The sequence below is a fragment of the Lepisma saccharinum genome, chromosome 1 (assembly GCF_977018435.1).
Source record: "Lepisma saccharinum chromosome 1, izLepSacc3.1, whole genome shotgun sequence".
In the NCBI taxonomy this organism is placed as follows: Eukaryota; Metazoa; Arthropoda; class Insecta; order Zygentoma; family Lepismatidae; genus Lepisma; species Lepisma saccharinum.
Window position 1 is genome coordinate 71,713,909 of NC_139229.1, and position 24,566 is coordinate 71,738,474.

At 40.8% G+C, this 24,566-nt stretch overlaps 1 protein-coding gene across 7 annotated transcripts in view; it reads right to left on the reverse strand.

Annotated features, from left to right (window-relative positions):
* dnc (phosphodiesterase dunce) overlaps positions 1–24,566 on the reverse strand; it is an 865,583-nt gene that overhangs the window by 269,594 nt on the left and 571,423 nt on the right. For 5 of the 7 annotated variants that reach the window (XM_083132916.1, XM_083132909.1, XM_083132866.1 and 2 more), the window contains exon 3: positions 22,439–22,468. The exons of the other annotated variants lie outside the window; for them this stretch is intronic. In XM_083132916.1, the coding sequence (XP_082989042.1) occupies positions 22,439–22,468 (30 nt within the window). The remainder of the gene's footprint in view (positions 1–22,438; positions 22,469–24,566) is intronic. 7 annotated transcript variants of the gene reach the window in all.

The following is a 24,566-nucleotide window of genomic DNA, read 5'->3' on the forward strand; positions in this document are numbered from 1 at the left end:
AAACAAGCGCAGACAAGTATATTCATTTTATGTTCTTCTCTTCCAATTTGTACTAATCGCAACGATGAGTTTGAGTTTGTTTCTAAAGTCCGCTATATGTACAGAAAGATTAATCCTACGGATGTGTGCCTCCACGGGGATATCGAGAGCGAAACATCTTGATACTAAAACAAGGACGTTACCACTTCGGCAACGTGGTGGTCTCACGACGATGAGGATGAAATGATGTTGAAGCACCTATTCCCACACCAGCAAGCGAACCTTGGACATTCACTAGAGAGATCGTAAGACGACCACTCATCTCGCTCTGCCACTAAGGCGATAAAAGATGTAGACTAGAAAAGACAATAATTTTGATACTAGTTTCGAATAGGTAACTGTAAAAGGTAAAGTTCCCCGCACATACGTATAGCGCCATGCCATGAACGCACACTTAGGGGGTGTGGGGGTAGGGTCCTACACATTCTCGATCTAGCCTGTTTTGGAGGCGATGTGATCAGCACAATGCTGCGGTCGCCTTAAACCCTTAGGGGGTAGGGTCCTACACATTCTCGATCTAGCCTGTTTTGGAGGTGATGTGATCAGCACCACGCTCCGGTCGCCTTAAACCCCCCAGGTACCCATTGATTTGAGGCTGATTGAAGAGATATGGGGGAGAAAGAGGGGTAAAAGAAAGTTTTCTTTTTCTTTCTTTTTTCGAAGGAGAGAGAGGGGGAGGAAGGAAGAGAGAGTGAGAAATTATCTTTCTCTCTTTTCCTTTGTCTCTCTCTCTCTCGAAAAGAGAAAAAAGAGGAGGGGACAGGAAAGGGAAGAGAGTATAGAGAGAGAGAAATGAAAGAGAAATACTCTCTTCTCTACCCTTTTTCCAATCTCTCTCGTCTTTTTCTTTCTCTGAACTCCAGAGTCGCTTTATCCGGAGACAAGGCTGGAAATTTCCGACCATAGATCACCCACGTCGGAAATCGAACCCTGGTCTCCCGCGTGGCAGTCAGACGCACTACCGAATAGAGCACCGCGGCTCTAAGGACTAGGAATGATATTCATTACAATTTAGTTACTATAGTATAGAATATTTCGTAAGTTGTCAAACTGAAATATTTTTTGATCATCATGTACCGATTTCTTTGATATCGCTTGTAATAAACTTAAATTTCTAACAGAATTATAATAATTTGCTCATGAAATTGCTGTTCTGTAACTAGACTGTTGGCCTGATTTAGAGAAACCATTTGCCGGTGAACCCATAATGGATATGCTAAATACAGTGTGCTCTCATTAATGCTAATGCGACCGTCACTCCGCCTGAAACACGCATGATCGACTCCTCTACCCGCTAGTGGTTAACCATGTCACTGCTTGTTACTCTCACGCACGCACACACGCACACAACCACCACCTGAACGCACACAGGAAAAAAAAATCTCTATTTGATCTCCTGGCAAAAACGTTACAGGTAAAACACATCACGTAGCACCGAATCACAACGTCGACAGTGAGGTGAGTACATGTGCAACATAAGAGGTTATCGTTCATCGTCTCTGGTACAGTTAACAGCAAAAATAATAGTAGGAAAATTATCCACTTCTTTCTTTTATATTCTGCATCCTGTGTTGTTTTAACGAACGGAATTCTGTTGATGTGAAGCAGATGGTGTTCTCTTGTCTATTGATCCGACTGATTTGCTTTATTTTACTTCGCTTTTTATGCCACTTTTGGCTAATTTGCGAAGACGGGGATGAGTGATGATATGATTAAATTGATGAATGGACACTCACAAACACCCAAGCCCAGGCCGGGATACGATGTGCTAACCACTCCGCCACGAGGGCTGGCCTACGTCTATTGACTCCCTTATTTCATGATCATTACATTGTGGGAAACAGACTGAATGAATATGGTGGACAATTCGCCTACCATTAGTTTTGCCGTTGGGTGTACATCTTGAATGGTGTAATTCCTATTGTACAGTCACTGGCAATAAAAATGGGACACGAGACACGCTATATCCCATACCATCTAAGGATGGTGTCGAGGCGAGACGAGGCTCGGTCTCGTCTCGAAATTCGACGCTAGGCGAGTCCTCGAAGTGAGGTGGGATGAGGGGTATTGGCGTCACACAAGCTAACAAAATTTTTCGCAAAGCATTCTCCCAGCTGCCTCATAGTCACCATGTTAAACCATAGGATCATCCCCCCAAGCTGACCCCAAGGCTTCACCAAACATCCCCACAGCTAATATTTTCCAGTTCGTGAGCTGCACCGGACAGAGACTACCATTTAAAAAACAAAGGCGATAATCGCTTTTGGAGGCGGGACGAATAACGAGAATAATCTGGAAAAGTGGAGGCGCAAAGGGTTGAATGCCACTTTTCAGTCAATCCTACATTCTGTAAATTGTTCGCGACAACCATTCATAATGCACAGCTCTTCGTGGATGTATCCGATTAAAATCGTGTGCAATGGCATGCGAACTTCTCTCCCTGGACATCACTTTGATCTCGATGCATTACCGATGCGCTAAACAAATTTTAAGGCATTTTTCTAACACCTCGAAAAGGAGCAAATTGGTACAAGAATTCAGTCATAACTTTTTACTGGTTAAAGATACGTCGAAAAATCCTTCACCATTGCATTTCTCGTGAAATTCTAGCCTGATTTGATATATCATATCACCCCCTTCCCATTTAAAATTCTGAAGTTGAATTCAAGATGGCGGACATCAAGATGGCCGCCGACCGCGCGGGTGGCGTGAATGTGGTTCCCCCTTGGCCTGGCAACGATTGGTCATCACCATTTTCACGTTGCGCGCTGCAATGGCCTTGTACCGAGGGTGTTAAGTGACTTTTTGAGCCACCCTGTATAATAAATGTGACCATCTCTCACAGAGGCGTGCCAATTGGAGAGGAGGGAAACATTTTCGCAGCAGTAATAAATTGATGAATGAAAATTTTGCTCTCCTTGATATGTTTGATATGTTTAATCAAGATGAACTCTATATTTCTTTTGGAGAAGTAGTGTTGCGTATACAGCTGCAGTATATTGTAATCAACACTTTCTGAAACTTTAAACCTACTTAACCTACTCAAAGACTGATTGATTTATTTGCTTCATTTTACCTCGCCTTTTGTGCCACTTTTGGCTAACTTGCGAAGATGGGGATGAGTGATATGATGGACTGGACAGTCACAAACATCCATGCCATGATACGAACCCGGGACCCCAGGCCCACTCAAAGAGTAAGCTCGAAATCTCCACCTTCTCATACGCGAAGTGGGTGAGCACAAAGTATGCCTTTGTGCTGCAAGTAAGGGAGAGAATGGTTACCACACACGTGAAGACCCTCGAATAAGACAAAGCTCAATCCACAGTTGAGGAATTTATTTAGCATATCCCTTTCTATAGAAATTTCGTGAGAATTTCTTTATTCCTGCGGCAAGTTGGAACACAACTGTATGGTATGTTCCAGAAACGCAATTAGACATGCGTGGGCACCTCCCTCTGGAAATTGGCATCTTTCATTTCAAGTTACAAAAAAAAAGCAGAAAGGTTGATATTGTTATAGTTACTAACAGAAATAAAGTAAAAAGTGAGTTAGATCGGAAAAATATAGTGTAAAACACAAGGAATCAGTTTATGTTTCAAGGTCGACCTCCGTGGTTATCACAGCGACGACAGGGTCCGCGGGTTCAAATCCCGACCTGTGCATGGGCGATCTTTATTAGTATCCCATCATCATATCATCAATCATCCTCACCTTCAATATTAGCCAAAAGGTGCACAAAAGCGAAGTTAAATAAACCCAATCAATCAATCATTTAAACCAAGGAATAAATGGTTTCACAGTTTTCAAAATTCCAAAAAATTAAGAGGGATGTGAAACGTCACACAACATACTATTTGACTAAGATTTCCCCCTAACTTTTAAAGCTTTTTCTTGGACGAATTTCAGTACAATGACTGATTCTTTTTTAATGGAAAACTGTTGGGGTGAAGTTCAATCATCGGGTGAATCGAATATAAAAAAAGGCTCCCATAGGATGTAATAATCATTTTGGAATAAAATTAGTATTAGTTTATAATAGTTATTACATAAAAACAATGCTGTTATTATTTTTACTATTCAAGTTTATATCAATGACCTGGCACCTAAAAAATTCTGGCAACGTCCGTCCATTCACGTAATATATACAATATATTCTTCATAAAAGTTAAGACTTGTCAAAACCACCCTTCCAGTTATTTTCAAAGTACGCTCCTGTCCTCCCACACAATATGTCCCCTTCCCCTCTATATTTTTGCTAACACGTCACTGGAGTAATCTGCGAATCCGGCAACCTCACGTAAAAGCGATTGCAAAATCCAAAAGCTTTCGCAGCGATACGTACAAACGTGGAATGATTTCACGCCATTAAGCACAAAAGTCATTTCAACATCCCATGTTTACAAAGCCACAAACGCCATGTGAATAATGGGAAGGTACGCGAACCTCTGTGTATTGGTTTTCGGGAATTACGTCCGGCAAAAGTACTTCTCCGTATTTACAAAACTATAAATACGTGTACATGCATGTTTTTTGAAATTTTGAAAAGAGAAATTCAACGGAACAGAAAAATTGATTCAACAACATCGAGTGCGCTATATAAAGACTTTTGTTTAGTTGCCATGGAAACCGGAGTTGGAGAGTTTGTTCTAAACAAGATGTTCGATGACGTCATGTTTGGAAATAATGTGAAATTCACTGTTCAGGGCCAGTGTATACATTTATATTTTTGTTATTTTACATTGATTTTCTGCTTATTTGCGTTGACCACGGCGATGAGTTCATAGGTCGAAGGACTAACATGAAATAACTAACGTACATGTCGTGATTTGAATCCAGAACCAAGAGAGTTGTGTCAAACGCTCAGTGTACTTGGACTGCCCATCATGGATTGAAGGAAGGTATAGTATGTATTTTCTCCAACATAGTGTAGGGATTCTAAATCTCGACAGTCCGCACCCCTGGCCTCGAATTATAAAAGCCTCCCTTCCCCCACGTTCGACCTCCGAAAGCCCCGCTTCCGCAACGTTCGACCTCCGAAAGCCCCGCTTCCCCAACGTTCGACCTCCGAAAGCCCCGCTTCCCCAACGTTCGACCTCCGAAAGCCCCGCTTCCCCAACGTTCGACCTCCGAAAGCCCCGCTTCCCCCACGTTCGACCTCCGAAAGCCCCGCTTCCCCCACGTTCGACCTCCGAAAGCCTCGCTTCCCCCACGTTCGACCTCCGAAAGCCTCGCTTCCCCCACGTTCGACCTCCGAAAGCCCCGCTTCCCCCACGTTCGACCTCCGAAAGCCCCGCTTCCCCCACGTCCGACCTCCGAAAGCCCCGCTTCCCCAACGTTCGACCTCCGAAAGCCCCGCTTCCCCAACGTTCGACCTCCGAAAGCCCCGCTTCCCCAACGTTCGACCTCCGAAAGCCCCGCTTCCCCAACGTTCGACCTCCGAAAGCCCCGCTTCCCCCACGTTCGACCTCCGAAAGCCCCGCTTCCCCCACGTTCGACCTCCGAAAGCCCCGCTTCCCCCACGTTCGACCTCCAAAAGCCCCGCTTCCCCCACGTTCGACCTCCAAAAGCCCCGCTTCCCCCACGTTCGACCTTCAAAAGCCCCGCTTCCCCCACGTTCGACCTCCAAAAGCCCCGCTTCCCCCACGTTCGACCTCCAAAAGCCCCGCTTCCCCCACGTTCGACCTCCAAAAGCCCCGCTTCCCCCACGTTCGACCTCCAAAAGCCCCGCTTCACCCACGTTCGACCTCCAAAAGCCCCGCTTCCCCCACGTTCGACCTCCAAAAGCCCCGCTTCCCCCACGTTCGACCTCCAAAAGCCCCGCTTCCCCCACGTTCGAACTCCAAAAGCCTCGCTTCCCCAACGTTCGACCTCCAAAAGCCCCGCTTCCCCAACGTTCGACTTCCAAAAGCCCCGCTTCGACCTGTAATTCTAAAAGTCTCGCTTTCCACGGTCGAACTCTAATTGTAAAATCTCACGGCCATGAAAATAGCAGGCTGGCAGACATCTCTCCGGGGCACTTTTGCGTCATCCCTGACCTTTCGAGCAAATACTGTAAGTTTGTATCACATGGATTACAAAGACCAACTCTACAACGAGATCTTTCATTCTCTTAAACCTCCGAACACACGGGGTTGTGCTCCGACGTGGCAACAGCGCGAACTTGTGCCTAATTTCATGGCCGTGCGTATAATTCTAAAATCACACTTACCACCCCGGCCTCTAATTCTAAAATCTCACCTACCACCTCCACCCAGGGAACCGATCGGAAAGTTGCCCTTGCACTTTCTGGTATTTGGCGCAAGCCAGGCAGACTATTTCATCAAACCGGTTCTGTACTACCAAAGACTGGGAGAAGGCAAGGTTATTAGTTCTAGGCCTGATAGAATTATCCAAGCGAAGTCAGAAGTATGCCTGCAACGCACTGATCAGATAATAAAGTTTAAACCGAGATTAATGTAAAGGGTTTTCAAATTTCAATGTTACTTTTAATTGTACCTGTTTTTCTCTTTTTTGTAGGAGAAGCAGCAAGAAGTTGAGAGAGAGTTGTGAAGGAGGGACCTTGTGGTGAGTGAAAATGCAACGCTACACCATTGAACGTGTCTTCATACTGGAACAGTATTACGGTACAAATGTGTGGAAAGCTGTGCAGAAGTTGGTCGTCAATTCCGTACCAAATATAGAAGACAAAAGTTGTCCGTCAAACATGCAAATCAAGAGAATCTGTGCCAAGTTTGAAGAAAGTGGTTCAGTGAGGGATGAAGTTAGTCCAGTACACCGTCGTCGTGGTCGCTCCCAGGAAAATATCGCAGCCGTGAGTGCAAGTGTTCAAGAGGACCCAAACACATCAATTCGTCACCGTTCACAGCAATTGGACATTAAAAAACCCACCTTATTCAACATTTTACACAAAGATTTGCATTTAAAGTCGTACAAAATACAGTTAACCCAAGAGTTGAAACCAAATGATCACACACTACGTCGTGAATTCGTGGATTGGGCCCTAGGGCAAAAAGAGGACAATGGCGAATTTTTCAACAAAATCATCTTCACTGACGAAGCCCATTTCCACCTGGGTGGATATGTGAACAAACAAAACTGCCGGATATGGGGCACAGAAAATCCACGAGGAGTGTTCCAGAAACCAATGCATCCACAAAAAGTAAGTTTGGTGTGGGTTGTGGGCAGAGGTTGTGATTGGTTCATATTTCTTTGAAGACTGTGCTACTGTCAAGTGATTACACACTTTTTGTTGAATGCATTGGAAGCCATGGATGTCGCCACCATGTGGTTCCAACAAGAAGGTGATACTTGTCACACTGCGACCGCAACAATTGATCTTTTGCGTGAAAAGTGTGGGGGGCGCATAATTTCAAGCAGGGGGACATCAACTGGCCGCCTGGATCATGTGATCTGACACACCTAGATTTTATTGTGGGGTTATTTGAAAGAAGAAGTGTATGCCAACAACCCACAAACAATGCAGGACCTTAAAGACAACATTATCGCTGCTACCGCAGCAATACACGTCCGTTTAAGTGCAAATGTCATTGAAAATTTTGATAAAAGACTGATTGCTTGCCGCAATCATCTTCCATTGTTAACCGGAACATGTGTTCCTTTCATTCCAATATTCAAGTTTTCACTTTTCCATTCTTTTGTGAGTTTCTTTAGGAAATTAAAAGTAACATTGAAATTTGAACACCCTTTATACTGGGTGAGTCTGTTAAAAGAGGCCCCGTGGAAAATGTGTTCCTTGCATGTAGGCAACCCTGGTACACTGAAGAGAAGAGCGGGGTAGAGAACAATCCAGGATATCGGTGCCAAGCAGTTTAGACAACATGACATAGAGGGGGATTGAAAAGAAAGTGCCCAGTGGTGACCTTGAGGCAGGCGGCGTGCAGGTCAGTTGAGTGCAGTTTGAGCGGCGAGGAAAGTTGTGATTGTGGTTCGGTGGGTCAGCATGGTGTTAACGGTGCAGCAGCGTATCTTTGTTGTCGAGACATTTGTACGCCTCGGTTCTTGGAAACAGTGCAGATTTGTTTACGACGGAGTTCGCGGTGAATGGAGTTCCAGCGAAGACCCCAACCAAATCAGTAATACAAAAACTGATTGCAAAATGGCGGGAAACCGGTGCGTCCAAAGACTGTCCGCATTGAGACAAAGGTGGACGACGCAGCGCAGCTAATGATACGCAGTCCACGAAAATCATCTTGGTGTTTGGCACAACAGTTGCAGGTGTCCCACACGTGTTTATGGAGGTTCCACTGCATGCCCAGAAACTGTGTCTGGTGTGCCGTGTCGTCACGCCGCATCATCCCTGTGTTCTTCCGTGAGACTATGAACTCGGCTCGTTACATCAGTAACATATTCAACGTGTTTGTTGGAACAACTGACTGAGGATGGGCGAAGGAACGTTTACTTTCAGCAGGATGGAACCACGGCGCATACAGCATGTGCAACGATCACGCGCATTGAGTCAGTATTCCCGCCTGATCGCGTCGTCGAACCAACCTTAGCCAACTCGTTCTCCAGATTTATCACCCTGTGATTTCTTCTTATGGGGAGCTCTAAAAGGGACAGGTGTATAGCAACAACCCTCACACACTCTAAGAACTCCAGGACAACATTATCGCAGCTATCCAGGTCATTCCGCAGGACGTCCTCGCCCGTGCTTTTCAGAACATGTGGTATCGTCTGCACACGTGCCTCGAGGTCAACGGAGGACATATCCAGCACCTCCTCTAGGTAGGTTGTTGTCACACTGTACTGTATTTACAGAAGAGATGTCTCATTAATTTATGTTTATGACAAGTTGTCTAAACTGCTTGGCACCGATATCCTGGACTGTTCTCTACCCCGCTCTTCTCTTCGGTGTACCAGGGTTGCCTACATGCAAGGACTACATTTTCCACGGGGCTTCTTAACAGACTCACCCAGTATATTATTTTTGTCCCAAGGTTATAGAATACAAGGATAATAGAATAGGTCTTCATATAAGCAGGCGTGTTTTGACATCATGGACCGCTCGTACAACAGTTATAATGAATCTATGAGAAACACAAAGAACAACAACATAATAATACAATATAATACAAAGACTGATTTGATTTGTTTGATTTTTGTTATTCAGAGTCGCTTTTCTGCCACTTTTGGCTAATCGCTACGAATAATACAAAGATTATATAATGATAATAAGTTCAACTGAGTAGTATGTAATAAGTCATTAGTAGTACATTGTGGGTGGAGATAAGCATACGCTATATTATGTTCAGGTACACCCCTGTTCACATAAAGTGGCGCATTTTATAAGGTTGGAAAGTTGAATTAAGTTCCACTGGTGACTCTCATTGTTTTATAACATTCACAACTACACCGATGAGCCATTGCATTATGACCAGCTATCTAATGAGCTATCTATCAACATTATGTCCGCAGTCCCATGCACAGGAGTGTTCGATGAACCGTGTGCTGTGAAACATTGCCCTGGTCACCAGTGTTATGCCTGTGGGCGATTTCTCGCACTCTGGCCCAGCTGTCACTCAGCCTCCTCTAGCATCAATGAGCCGCTGTCGACACACGGCTGGACGATGTGTCGTTGTTTGCCCATGGTTGCACCACTTTCGATGCACCACGCAGTTTCAGAGATGCTAGTACCAAGGTGCCATGCCATCACAATTTGTCCTCTATCACTGTGAGAGATTGGCCGCTTTTCCCATTCTGACGCCGGATACACTACTAACAGAGAGCCTTCCTTCAGGTCCATCTCAGCTTTATCCCTCCACCTTCGTTTTGACCATCGGACTGGACCCTTACCATCAGATTTCTTAAAAAAGATCCTGTAAATTCTTCTTTCCTCTCTCAAGGGGTCCCGGATTCGATACGCGATAGAGGCACATGGCACAGTAGTTCGGATCCCACTTTAAACTGTAGGCCCAGTCCCGATTAGTCTTTCTGTGCATAAAGTGGACTTAAAACAATAAATCAATCTTATTTCCTCTCCCATTACTGGCACATGGCCTGCCCACCTAATTCTTCTTGATTTAATTATTCTAATAATATCTGGACATGAATACAAATTATGGAGTTCTAAATATAACCTTCTCCACTCACCTGTCCCCTCATCCCTTTTATGTCCAAATATTTTTCTAAGGATTTAATTTTCAAATACTCTTAATTTATGTTCCCGTTTTAATTAAAAGATGATTGGTAAATCCTAGACCAATAGGAAGCCCCAGAAGGCACTAGGAGCGTGTCACAGTATTAGATCTTAGGAGCAGAACATATAGGAACTTGATACGAAATGAGGACATTGTGCTTAGATATAAATCTCTCGACCCCCCCCCCCAGATATTATACATGCAGACCTTCTACAACCTGTCATAGAAAAGCATAATGGCCGATACGTCATCCCTCAATGTAAGCATAGTATGTAAACGATTAGCACACATCGCTGGTCGTTCCACTATCGGGAAGAGAGGAACGCACTCATTATCCCGGCTCTTCTCATTCTGCGGTCCGCCCGGAGCCCCGAAAAGAGTGAAAGTCGTAAATTTTAGATTATATTTGCATTGACTGGAGAGCCTACCAAATCCTGATCGATCAATGAAGCCTGTTGCCAGTCTGCCCGGGGATTTTCCGTTCAGGCATCCGTGAGGGAGGGGGTAAAAAGTGGTCCCTTACACCGAACGACTTGGGAAGTTTTTCTCTCTCGTGTCGGGTGGAAATGCAAAGTGGGATTCGATCATATCTTGAGTTTCTTGTTCGACTATCGAATCGCGACTCCCATCACCTGTTGATCGCGGAATCAAGCCAGAAACACCCGTACCAGACGCGAGAGGGACGAAGTTTACTCAAAAGGCGATTATTTAAAAGATTAGAAGGCGTTAGGCTAGGTGTCGCCCTAGTCGCTTCTACTAAGTCGCACATTTTCTGTGGAAAGTGAAGCATCTATTTTGTTGTTATTTGATATTTGTAGTTAATAACAGAAATACTGTCCATTCAGTTAGTATTCGAACAGAATAACCAAAGAAAACATGCATTAGATCGAAAAAATTGACAAATACAGGAACAGGTAATATTTTCATATTCTACCACTTAATCCAAAGAAGAAATGGTTCCACAGTTTTCAAAATTCCAATATTTATAAGTGTATGTGCGAGGAGTATAAACAGTATCAGTAAAGATGTTAACTGTTAAATCTCTTTCTTGAACGTGGCGTGTAAAAGTTAATAACAAAATGCAGTAACTCTGAATTTTAGTACACTAATTACATGAAATGTAAATAATAATAAAATAAGGACATTCCAACGTTACATAGTGACATTTTTAACACACAAAATTTAAGTTTCTAGACATGAAATACGATTAAAATATTCATAATGCACTGATTTCATATAATTATGAAGTACATTGTGATATTTGCGAACAAATGAAATAAAGTTGAATATGATACAAAGGTGGGTTACGTGTGTGAGGCTTTAAAAATGTAGCATATTTTGACTTCATTTGTCTGAAGCATATAGGCTGCAGATGCTAGTAACTTTTATTGGTGAAATGCGCAAATTATATGCATTCACAAACCTGTAAACGTTAATGCAATTAAAAACAATAATAATTTTTACATTAATTCACTTTGTTATTGGATCGAGTAGCAAAGTCTTCCCATTTACATAATAATAATAAAATGAATTTCTATTAGCTCACAATATTTATTATTGTATAACATTTACAACCGTGTTAATAATTATTATTGTTTCTACTATTAATATTTTATCAAATTGCCTGAACCCTTGCAAAATTTCTGGCGACGCCAATGCACCCTTGCCGAAAATGCTCCCCCGCAACGCCCTCGTTTCGTAGCGTCAGCATCAGGTGATACAGCGCCCCTCCCCCTTTCTCTCTGCTACCTGGCGTAATCGTCACATGGCCCGTGGCCTCACTTCCACCCGATCTTGGAAGGTAGCCAGCCGCCTATGACCGAAATCAACTCCTCGTTTCCAAAAAAACACACAAAAAAAACACCAAAACTCTGGAGCTCTCTGTGGCGCCGCTCCGGCTCGTCTTTGTAGTATCGATTGCTGTTCTGGGGCGCCACCATTGTTGCATGGCAGCACCTCTCAACAATTGTACCAGCCAAGTACAAACGCATTATAATATGGTCTAAAACTACAGTGCAAAAACCTGATTAGAGAAATGACGCTATAAATACCGTAAAAAAATACCATGGCAGTTTTTAACGGTAACATAACCATAATGTAATTTCAATTATTCCGTTTTTGGAATTGATTTACTGTGAGCACACCAGAAATTTCAATCATTATCTAGCTCTATGCAAGATCAAATATTCAACCTTACATGTGCAAGTTTTTGCTTACATATCTCAATGCTGTACATACAGGGGCTGAGCGAAGGGTGGACCAAAATCCGGAAGTGGAAGCTGATGGGGCTACAGCCCCTCGCGAATTTTTTATAAAAATAAAATTTTCAAAGGAAAGCATTAAAAATCCAGGAAAAACCAAAGTGATAAATGCAACCCCCCATAAAATGGCCCCCCCATTGTCATTTTTGTCTGTACAACTTTTTGAAACGAGAGTTAAACGTGGTAATTACTAAATATTTTATTCAGTCCTCCCTCCTAAAATGCAGCTATGTAATATGTATTATTTACAATTCCAGCCCCCTAAAAAAATAATAATAATCTCTGTATGCTAGTGCACCTTGTAAAGCTATAATGAATAAATTTCGCGGTAAAAATAAACTGGAAGTGCATATATAATGATGAATACACATTGTTTCTTAGAAATTGTGACCCATCTAAATCTTTGACAGCAACCCAGGGGCCAATCAACACCACAAATCGGAAGTTACTTAATACTCCAAAATATTATTGACTCCATGTCTATTTCTCATTCTAGGGGTGACATTTTGAGAAAACGTCCAAAAGTCAATCTCTCCCACGTCCCGGCAGTGATTTATCCACACACCATTGGCGTAGCAACATATCGCGAGCTCCTGCGCGAGATTAGAATCTGGGGTCCCATTTTAGACGCCATTTTCACATCTATGTGGACTGACGAGAGTATATGTACAAAATGTCATTTATATTCAATCTCATTCTTTTATGCACTTCAATAATGTTAGAAGAATTACATTCTTCTGCGTTTGTCACGTGTCGCTTAATGAGTTTAAAACAAATTGTTCATAATTTTCTTAACTACTGATTATGTTTGTTCGAATCAAGATTTTTTTAAATATTAGCAACTACGCCCAAGTTGTCCATGTCGAGTGAGAATGTGAAAAACACAAGCAAGTACAAAATGGATGCAGCAGTGATTTTTTCCTGCAATTAGCTCTAATTTTGTGTAAGCACCGTGCAACCGTATGCTTTATACACTTTGAAGAAAGAACTCGCTAAGCAATCTCGATCTTGCCAAGGGGCGATCGATTTTCAGTTTCGAGTGTCGGCATAGACATATAAATAAGCATCACTCATCCTTGTCCTTGACATAAGCCTAAAGAGGTAGAAAACAAGAAGAAATAAAAACTACAAACAAGCTTCGTAACAGGAAACGTATCAGCTTCAATCTGATTTAAACAAATTTTGTTCTTGAATTTATCATATTTCATTGACTTCCAGCCACGTAGACTCATTGTGAATTCTCTACATACTTTTCTGGAACCTTTTTGTTCAAGGAAAGCAGTGCTATTCATTCCTAGAATAATGCGGACAATAAGCAAAGAAATTAGAAAAACAACAGAGGCTCCAATTATTTAAATTAAATAAATATTTCGGTTTGTCCGAGGCAATGGTTGTCACTCTTTTCAAAAATCTTGACTCTCGGAAAACAATTACAACGATCCTACCAGTTTGTTTTCTTTCATAAATGTTCCACGCAGCCAATTTAATAGCATAATGGTAATCATATTAAAGGAAATATTAGCTTTTGAAGTGATGGTGGAACACGCTATTATTGTTCGCAAAGAAGGTGCTAAAAGCTACACTTTAAAATGTACTCAATTAATGACAAGCATAATGAAGAACAATATGGAAGGAATTCTTCTCCACCACATGACGTCACGACGTGCTATGTACTGTGGGATAATTTCACTGAACGTCGGGAATGGCCTACCTAATAAAAATGATACCTTGCTTTAAATGATGCTATGTCTGCCTGTCTATTGCAGCACAGAGCTCTACAACAGCAGGAAAACTGAACCTGTAGCACTGAGGACATCTTTCGGAGGAACTGCATAGCTTCAGATCTCCCCTGGGAAGATACCCTCAATTTCTCTTGACCAGGAATTCTGAGGATCGATACCTACGCCATCTCTCCTTGAAGGTAGCACTGGGAGAGAGAAGTCTTGGTTGGTGCTTAAAAATAGACGTTCCACACCTACGGGGTAAAATAGCGTGTAGGTAGCAGGCTCCCATTCATGTCGAGGAAAGGAGGCTTGATAATGACAAAGGAAAGGACACAATCAGAGGCGTGCCTAGATGAGGTGGCGGGGCCAAAACGGGGCAAGGGCGTATTTAAAGGGGATCGAGGGGTACATCCCCAAATAAGAGATTTCTTTTACTTCGCTTTTCTGCCACTTTTGGCTAATCGCGTAGATCACGATGAGTGATGATATGATGGAACTGATGAAGAGACACACACATAGAACAACCATGTTCAGACAGGGATTCGAACTCGAGACCTCTGGCGCCGTAGTGCGTTTTGCTAACCACTCTTGTTACACCCCTAAAGAGTTGCCTGGTACTCAAAAAGTTATCGCAATATTTATCTTTCTTGTAAGATATGATGTTTATTGATTATCTCAGGACGTACTATACTCTGTCCCGGTAATCTCTGGAGCAAGCGAACGAAAGCATGTCTCTCCGCAAGTAGTGACTCGAGAGTGCTCGTCCAATGAACACGTGTGAAGGAACAGGATTGCGTGGAGTGGGAAAGCGACTTCAGCTCCCAGCTGTTTCTACTGCTTCGCTCCATCCACCTCCTTCCTACTCTCTGCGCGACCTTGCTCCAGAGTTTCCAGGGATAGAGTCTATCTCGGTGAAGCAATGCCGTGCATAACGGTAGAGAAGGGAAGAAAACGAGTGAGCGGAGTAAAGCAGTGAGCGCTGCTGCAAACGGCTGATAATTAACAGCATCCGCGTTTTCCCCTCCATCCATTCGCTTCCCCTCTCACGCATCGAGCCCCCTCGAGTACGGGGGACATAACCTCCACTGTTGCTAAGTTTTCCTTCTTAAAAATTTTCAGTGCAGAACATGTTCCGTCGATTTTCTGCCACTTTTTGGTTAATCGTGACAATGAATGATGCTTGGACAAACGCTCTGATTGGGTGCAAAATAAATATTTAGAAACGTTAACGTTCCATCAGTGATACCTCAAACAGAACACCCTCTGCTTACCAAGCCACTTGACATTACCACTTGGGTTAGTAATTAATATCGCATGTACATATCTTGAAATAAACCGCAACAGGAAGGCCAACGAAAAGGCACCAGTTACCTTATTTATTGATAGACCCTCGTATATGCGCAACATAATTAATTGCTTTAAGCAATGTTTCCGTTGCAACGAGTTTGTCCTTTGATCAACATTTACGAATGGCTATCCAATGCACATTTCTCGTCGATAATAGACCCCTCCCTTCAACTAGAGGCCGTGCAGATACTGGAAATTATGTGTCACTAGCATTGCTGCAATGCAAATTGTAACGAAATTTAATTTCATGTTTTGATAGGGCTGTATGTAATCCAATGGCAATTACACACAAGGTAATCGAATCGGCCAACTTTTTCAGAGAATCTCCTATTCAAATCATAGTCACTCATTATTAACATTGTTACCAACAATACCCTACCATGAGTTTGTTCGTCTTTTACTCATGGAAGCATCTGGATTGTTACTTTTCTGTATTAGGAACTAAAAATGCACAACAATTGGAAATTTATCAATAGAACTTTCTTCCTTGGTATATTTAAAGTACATGTGGGTCTGAAATTTACACAGAATTATTTCTGTCTTACCAGGTTTCAGTTCACTTTCTATTTAATATAAGGGCTTTTTTGTTGGGGCAGTGTAATCAAGGGGTCTCGAGTTCGATCATATATCGTCGCACCAATGCCAAAACCACTAATAGGCAAATTTTGACTTTTTCGCCTAGTGCAGTTTCTGACTACTTTTTTGTTGAGAGTTCATATAAGTTTGTATAGGAATCTAATAAAAAGCCATACGTAGGGACTAATTTTAACGATGGCAACATTTATCCAAATGTTAAACTTGTTTTTTGCTGGGAATTTGGATAAATGTTGTCATCGTTAAAATTAGTTCCTACGTATGGCTTTTGTTAGTTCATATAAGTTAGCATAGGAATCTGTGTGTGTCTGTTGTACTTTTTACAACGCGTGAGTACTCTTGTTTTCTTTTTTCAATTTCATCTCCAAGAGTAAATTGCTTGACATACAATGTCTCAATTAATAAACATTAATACATTAATAAATATTAAGAAAATAATATAAATTAAATAATACAAATCTATTTTATTGAAGAATTACAATTGTATAACTGAAAATAGTGAGTGTTGTAAAAAAATACAAACTACAGCTCCGATTAATCAATGAAAACATTGGGGGAGACACTGCCCCAAAGCCCTCCTAATCGCAGCCACTCACTACAGGTATTAATCAACTCAAAATAGATTTATAGAAGCTTAGAAAGGTTAATTAGCAATGAAACATATGTTCTTGGTTATGAAACAGGTGACGTGATGAACGAACATCAACTTTCAATCCCTTTCCGAGTAGTGTTTTTGTTTACTCCCCTCTGCTGACTGCACGAGGCACAAAAACGCCTCCACCCCCTGGTTTCATTCATGCGAACGAACAATTACGGAAAAGCAAGCTGTTTCAAACATCTGTGACATTTTAAAGAGAAAGGATGTAACATTTTCAACGAATTCCTATGTAGTAGGGTACAAAATCAATTCGCAATTAAAAATGGGGATAACATGTAACGTTTACATTACAAACAGAGATATCTATTTATATAACAACAGATAAAACGGCCATGGGCTTTAACATACACCTCTCGGAAGTATGCGAGAGTGTATGCCAAACGGTATGCACAAGGGGCAAGTGAACGGATTTAATTTCAGATTAAAAAAAAAAAATAATTGAAGTGTTTGCTAATGAGCCGCGGTCATTCTCAATTCAACCATGGTGAGGAAGGTTTTTACATGGCACAGGTAAATATTTTTGTCTCGGTTTTTGAACATTGTTCAAATAGTATATTTCTGGTCAAAAGTGTCTCCCTAGACTGCACTATTGTTACTAAAAGATGTTCCCAAACCGAGGTAGGACGTAGGAATTATTTCTGAACGCTTACACAATTCCTTCGATAATATTTATTCAGGCTGTGCAGAAAATTGCTTCGTGCTAGTCTAAGCACTGGATGGCAGATTATATCGGTTTTGTAAACCAGTTAATATTCTGATAAATTTTAGTTTTAAGGCAAACCACCACGGCTTTCGGAGTGGATACTGGATAAATCGGGCTGTCATAAGAAAGTTAATCTTTGAGAATTGGGAATCATACAAATATGAGTTCCTAATTTTGATTCAGAGGCAAAACAGTATCCTCGCTGTTGCAAATGCCGACGAACCCTAATCTCCACGATAACGAAGTGGCCAAAGCTACAGCCTTGTAATCATTAGGTTACGGGTTCGATTCCCGGCACACACACCTATCTGAGCACAAAGTTAACTTTCGAACAACTTTCCCTAGCAGTGACGTAGGAACTAAGGGGTAGAGTGATACACTGTAACCCCGCAAATTTTGGAAAGGGGTACGGTACACCCTGAATCCTTTGATCCGGAGTGTACCCCTTGTAGCTTCTCAAATAATTTGACGCGCAAGGTGGTCTCATTCAAAGAATGTATTTTGTAGCAAAACAGAAAGGGTTTTCTTTGTCTACATACTCTTCCTATTAACGTACCCACCGTAAACCTATTATACTACATTGTAGTAATAGTTAATCCACTTGATATGGGTTCTAATAGAACTTTCTAAGATAGTTAAAACTGTTTTAAATGAGTGCAGAACGATGGGTTAAAACTATCCTGAAACATCTAGTCGAAACATTTGAAAACACAAAAACGAAAAATCATTTTGTGAATACTGCTTTGTTACTGGCATTTCAAGTTTATGGAAGCTTTACTTTAAAGATAGAGACCTATTCTGAAATGGAATTTGCCACATTAATATGCACTGTCACTATTTCTGTGACATTAGATGGTACTACGCTTTCATAAACATAGTGGAACTTTGTGGATTTGCGAAACGTTCATTGGTTTGTGTCGAATTTTGTGCATTGATTACAATTTTCATTTCAGACCCATATCACTGATGATGAACGTGGAATAAATGGATGAGATAATCAAAAAAATTCAGTTCAGTGAAAAGGTTAATAGACATAATTGTCGCATTTAGGCACACGAGAAAACCAACAAAGATTGCTGGATGGGAACGAGACACAAAGTGAGTTCTTGGCTTATGGCTTTGAGCTCGTACACTAATGGTCGCCCTGCGGAGCACTGATTCTTTGCGGCATGTACTTTGAAAAGGTTCATTTTTTAAGCCTTAAACATGCTTTTGTGATTCCAATTATTTTCAAACTACATCGTGACTTTTGAGACACCCTGTATATTCACACACACACTTGCTGATTAAAGTTAGTATCCCTTACCCCCAAACCAAAGACGTTGCTGCATTTCTGGACCGTATAACCTTCTCTCACCGGTACTGGCGTAGCATTGGGGGGAGCTGATGGGGCTACAGCCCCTACAGAAATTGAGAAAATTTTCTCAGTTAAGAACTCGAAAAAACCCACGAGAGATTTAATAAATGCACACCTCGCTTAAAACGACCCACCGATTACCATTTTTGTCTGAGTATAAATTTAATAAAGTAAAAAGCTCCAAATATACGAAATATTTTATTGTGTAGCCCGCCCCTAAAAGAACGCTATGTACTATCTACCCTTACAATTCCACCCAACCCAGAAAAAAATATCCCTTTGTACGCCAGTGCTCACCAGTAACCATCTCCAGGAACGCTGACTACAAGACGTCACCACTTGACGTCAAATGGAATCAATTAACCGATTGGGCGGTCAGATCTAGCAGCGGATACGGACCACATATGCATTCCAAAAGAGTATGTGACTGTTCAAACACACGTGTCACGCTCGACAAGAGATGAATGACGTCTCCAGACACTCTACAATGGAAAAATCCTCTATCGGGTCATCTGGTGATCCTAAGATGACACACTAAAGCAGACGGTGCCTCTTAACAAGCTATACAGCGCGACCTCCCGTCGAGTTGATGGTGCTAAGGCAAGACGATATTTATGAACCCACTATGATCTTATGACCTTTGTATGACGCACAATATTTCTTGCGGATGTGTGGCATTGTTAACTCAGATGTCAACGCCCACATACGCCGTAATTCTTACTCTCGAGAGCGAAAGGACACCGCTCAAAGTCAACACTTCCCTTTCAAAACATAAAAAGTGTGTCCAGCACGATACAAAATTCAAGTTAATGCCTAACCTTTAAACATATAAATTTCTGAAAGAATCACCGTATCGACCATAACACAACTGGAAAGAGTACAAACATTTGTCATTTAAAAAGTGAATGAAGTGCAACCATGCCAGACGCTATTCTATGAGTGACTACAACTACAGTGGTGCAGAAAATGCATCACTATGCATACTCTAAGAAAAAACATATCTTATCCACCAAAAACCAGCAAGCAATATCAGTGTTCAGTAATAACTATAGATAAGTGACTGTAGGGATATTGATTCCTGCCAGATACGAACCTCCTGACAAGAAGTTGTGAAAATGTAACCCTTAGCTTGTGAAAGTGCTTTATACACATTGAGGAATTAGTAATGAAGCGCAGAATATTGAGCGATAGGTTTGCTTCTATTCTACAATCGTTTAGGAGTAAAAGTAGTTTTCTCTGTGTATTTCGGATACGTTGCTTTACTACTACTAAATGGATCAGCTTTAATGTTAAATAAATAATGATGATGGGACGAACACAAAAATACACAGTGCCTTACATAGGGTGCAAACTTCGTATCTCTTGCTTCGTAACGCCTGACGCTGACAATTTGGCAGTAGAATCAAGCCCTGCACAGAGTTCAATTCTACTGATCGGATCACATGATCGTAGATTCAAGCACCGTATATATATATATTTCCATTTCACAGAACTGATCATTTGGTAGAAATCCTGTAGTACAGCACAGTTTAATTCTATTGATGATAATTAGACCGCAGAATGAAGTGCTACACTATACAAATCTATCGATGTCATCTTTTGTTAGTAGAATCAAGTACCACGCAGAGTTCAATTCTATTGATTTGATTATTTGACCGTAGAATCAGATACCGCACAGTTCAATTCAATTAATCAGGTTCTTTGACTGTAGAATCAGACACCGCACAGTTCAATTCAATTGATCAGGTTCTTTGACTGTAGAATCAGATACCGCACTGTTTATTTCAACTGATCATGTAATTTGACTGTAGAATCAGACCCCGCACTGTTCAATTCAATTTATCAGGTTCTTTAACTGTAGAATCACATACCGCACTGCTTAATTCATCAGGTTCTTTAACTGTAGAATCAGATACCGCACTGTTCAATTAAATTGATCAGGTTATTTTCTTGTAGAATCAATACCGCACAGTTCAATTCATCATGTAATTTGACTAGAATCAATACCGCACAGTTCAATTCAATTGATAAGGTTCTTTGACTGTAGAATCAGATACTCACTGTTTAATTCAACTGATCATGCTATTTGACTGTAGAATCAGATACCGCACTGTTCAATTCAATTGATCAGGTTCTTTGACTGTAGAATCAGATAGCGCACAGTTCAATTCAATTGATCAGGTTCTTTGACTGTAGAATCAGATACTCACTGTTTAATTCAACTGATCATGCTATTTGACTGTAGAATCAGATAGCGCACTGTTCAATTCAATTGATCAGGTTCTTTGACTGTAGAATCAGATAGCGCACAGTTCAATTCAATTGATCTGATTGTTTGACCGTAGGATCAAATACGACACGAGCTTCTACGGTTACTGTCCAGGAAAAAGTACTAGCAAGAGAAACTTCAGGGCGAGAGAAATTTTCACCTGCGTAATAACAAAACACAGAATAAATGCGTTGCACGTATTTCCTATCTTCCTTCTATTGATCCAAAGCATCAGTCTGTTGATTTAATATCAACGCACGAAGAAAATAAGCAAATCTACGCGAAACACGAGAAACTGTCTTTATTTCAAGATACAATATAAGACTATATAATTTAAGACCACATGCACACGATTGTCATTGTATTTGTTGTAATTGAGTCCCAGAAAGGGACTTTTTATCCTACACGATGAAGGAAAATATAGTATTAAGGCTCTATTACTTTGTACCACCAGAAACGTTTTTGCAAAAGGTTCCACATACATTTTCATTTTTTTGATTTTTAAATGTTGGAGTACCATCTATCGTCAATTTCAGCAATTATTTTTACATCAATAATTTCATGCTACTTGCCACGATTGGAAATTACCGCAATGCTATTTTGCCAGAAATTTGGTGTAAAAGAATTATATATAGCATTACGCCTTAGATCTGATATTTCGTTAGAAAACACATTTTTTACGTTACATAAAAGCCCTGAGGAACTCTGACAATCAATTATATGTATATATTCAACATATTACGATATTAGTTTATTCTTCTCCATAAATTGTTGACCAGACAGTATTCCGGATAGTTGTGTATTTCTATATATTAATACGGTTTCGTCTCACCGTTTGCAGCCAAACTAACATACTGATTTTCAGTTTGTGTTTAAGGACACGTGGTTCTTACATGAATTAACTACTAATCAGCTTACAAATCACAATTTTGCCAGTATTAGCTTAGGCAAAGGTACGGGCTCGTACATTCTCGATCTCGGCGCTACTGGATGTGATGTGATCAGCGCCAAGATCAACTACGTATACACTGCACGCACATTTTTAAGCGGGACAATTCTAAACAGTAGGCTACATTATTTCGCGGCTGACCTACCCTTCTAGCAACTAGTACACTTAAAGCTGAGAGTACGACATGATTAGTGAAACTGAAGCAACCTGGGTTACATTTTCACAAAATTCAAGTCAAATTGTAGTCTGGGGAAATGTTAGTAATTTTTCGGTGCATCTACTGAAGAAACATGCCTCAATATAAAAATGCCCTTTAATTCTGTGTGTGAATTGGTCTATCTAAATTATATGTCCCATTTCCTTTTTGGTCCACTCACCTTAGTCCTTCGGAACCTCCAACATGAGTTCTGTATAAAAGAGTAACAACATTCATTACATTGCAAAATAAAAGAGGAAATAATAACAAAAAAGAACACAGGTTATGTACACAGACACATATACAACTATAGCTATCTACATGATAGATGCAGTTATGTACAAAAGACACAGAAGAGAAGCCATGTATTTAGTTTTAAGTTTAGTAGTAGTATAAGACATTTATACATAACAGCAATACAAGTTGAAAAAAGTGACACTGTCTAGAATTACTTTAAGAGTTCATCTACAAGAATTCTATTAGTTATAATTAAGTTTAATTAGTCTTAAAATTAAACTGAAAGCTTCTCAAAAGTACATACTCAAGAAAGTTATCTAGAAGTACTGAAATGATGCTTGTTGTAAACAAAAGCAATAGAAAAGCACCACCTTAAGTATATAGTAAAAATGCACAAATCTACATGCGTTCCGGGCTGGTCTGGACAGTTCGTAATGGAAAAAAATTGTATGTACACCTATGCGTGCGACCAAAGAGTAGTATAAAATGTTTCAAATATACATACATAAATTAATTTTGCTCATTACCTCGGCACTTTTTATTGTTCGGGTGTTTCATTGTCTCATGCTCAAGGTGATTTTGCATCTCATAATTCACTTGTGCTTTTAATTAACCATGATTATACCTCGACAATACAGCAATATCGTTTAGCATTGCGTAGGATTATATAGTGATGCAAATTTCTAAGGGCTTTTAAGGGAGGTATTTCATGTGAATTATTTTCACATGTGAACCGGCAAGTGTGTCAAGTGGTTTTTGGTTGCATTCCAAATACGGACATATTCCGATATTTGTCCGGGAGTTATCAATGCCAAGGCAAACCAGCAGGACAAAATAAATATATGCACTTCTCCCCACTGAGAAAAAATAATAATTGTCAAACACACACACCCTACATGCCAGACCTGGTTTCAAACATCCACCTTACATGCATGATCTTTCTTCAAACACTCCCACCAATTATATGACTAAGTTGATTTGAATATGCAACATTGCGGTTTTTGGATCACAACCTGAATGGCGAAATGCTTCACAACATTTAGCCCATTCCATGATACATGGTAAAGGAACACAAGTTGAAGATAGGCATTGAGTTGCATTCCAGACCAACCCTAACGCTTCTTGCACAACAAAAAACAAATTGTTCGTTAATACAGCAATTTTAATTTCGTGGATATTATCTACAGACACATACATTCATCAGTGCACACCATAAATAATCAGTATGTGTAATAATAATAGATTCAGTAACAATCATTTTCAGTTTGGGGCTCTGAAGATTTACTAACGTTATTTTAAAGCTTTTGCACACAAACATTAAATTCCTGTAATTTGCATCTTGAGATAGGCTACTGTAATTATAAATAAGAAAAACACTTTTTGTTTACTACATTTCTATTAAGCATTTTAGACCAATGTTAAAATATTAAGAATCCGGAACGAAAACTTAAAAATTTCTCACAAAATTTCTTAAAAGAAAAACAAACTAAAGTAACTGATTGCAGCACCATCTACCGCCCGTATTTGGAACTACGTGTGAAAAAATCCGATTATAAACAATAAAGTGGGTTTTTTCTGTCTATTGTACGGAGCTTTCGTTATACAGTAGTAGGGAGGCCTGGCCCGGATTCACCGTGATATGAGGACACAGAGGTCATAAATCCATGTACAGCTTTATTCAAAAGTCCTGCACTATACGGGAGCCTTGAGACCTTGAGGAAAAGGACCAGTCCGAGAAACACGCAAACGACAACCAACAAGTGCAGCTTGTCATGTCGCTTCGGTTCGAAAGGTGTTTTTTGATTGATTGATTTGGTTTATTTTATGTTGAGTTTCTGCCACTTTTGGCTAATCTCGGAGATGAGGATGAGTGATGATACGATGAAGGGACACTCACAGATAACACTCATGCTTGGATTCGAACCCGGAAACTCTGGCGTCGTAGTGCGCTGTGCTAACCACGCCGCCACGGAGGGTGTGGTTCGAGAGGTGAAAGTCTTCATGTAATTATGTAATTTGTTTGTAGGAAAAATTCCAGCAGAGTAACTATGAACGTTTTTTAGTACCAGTAA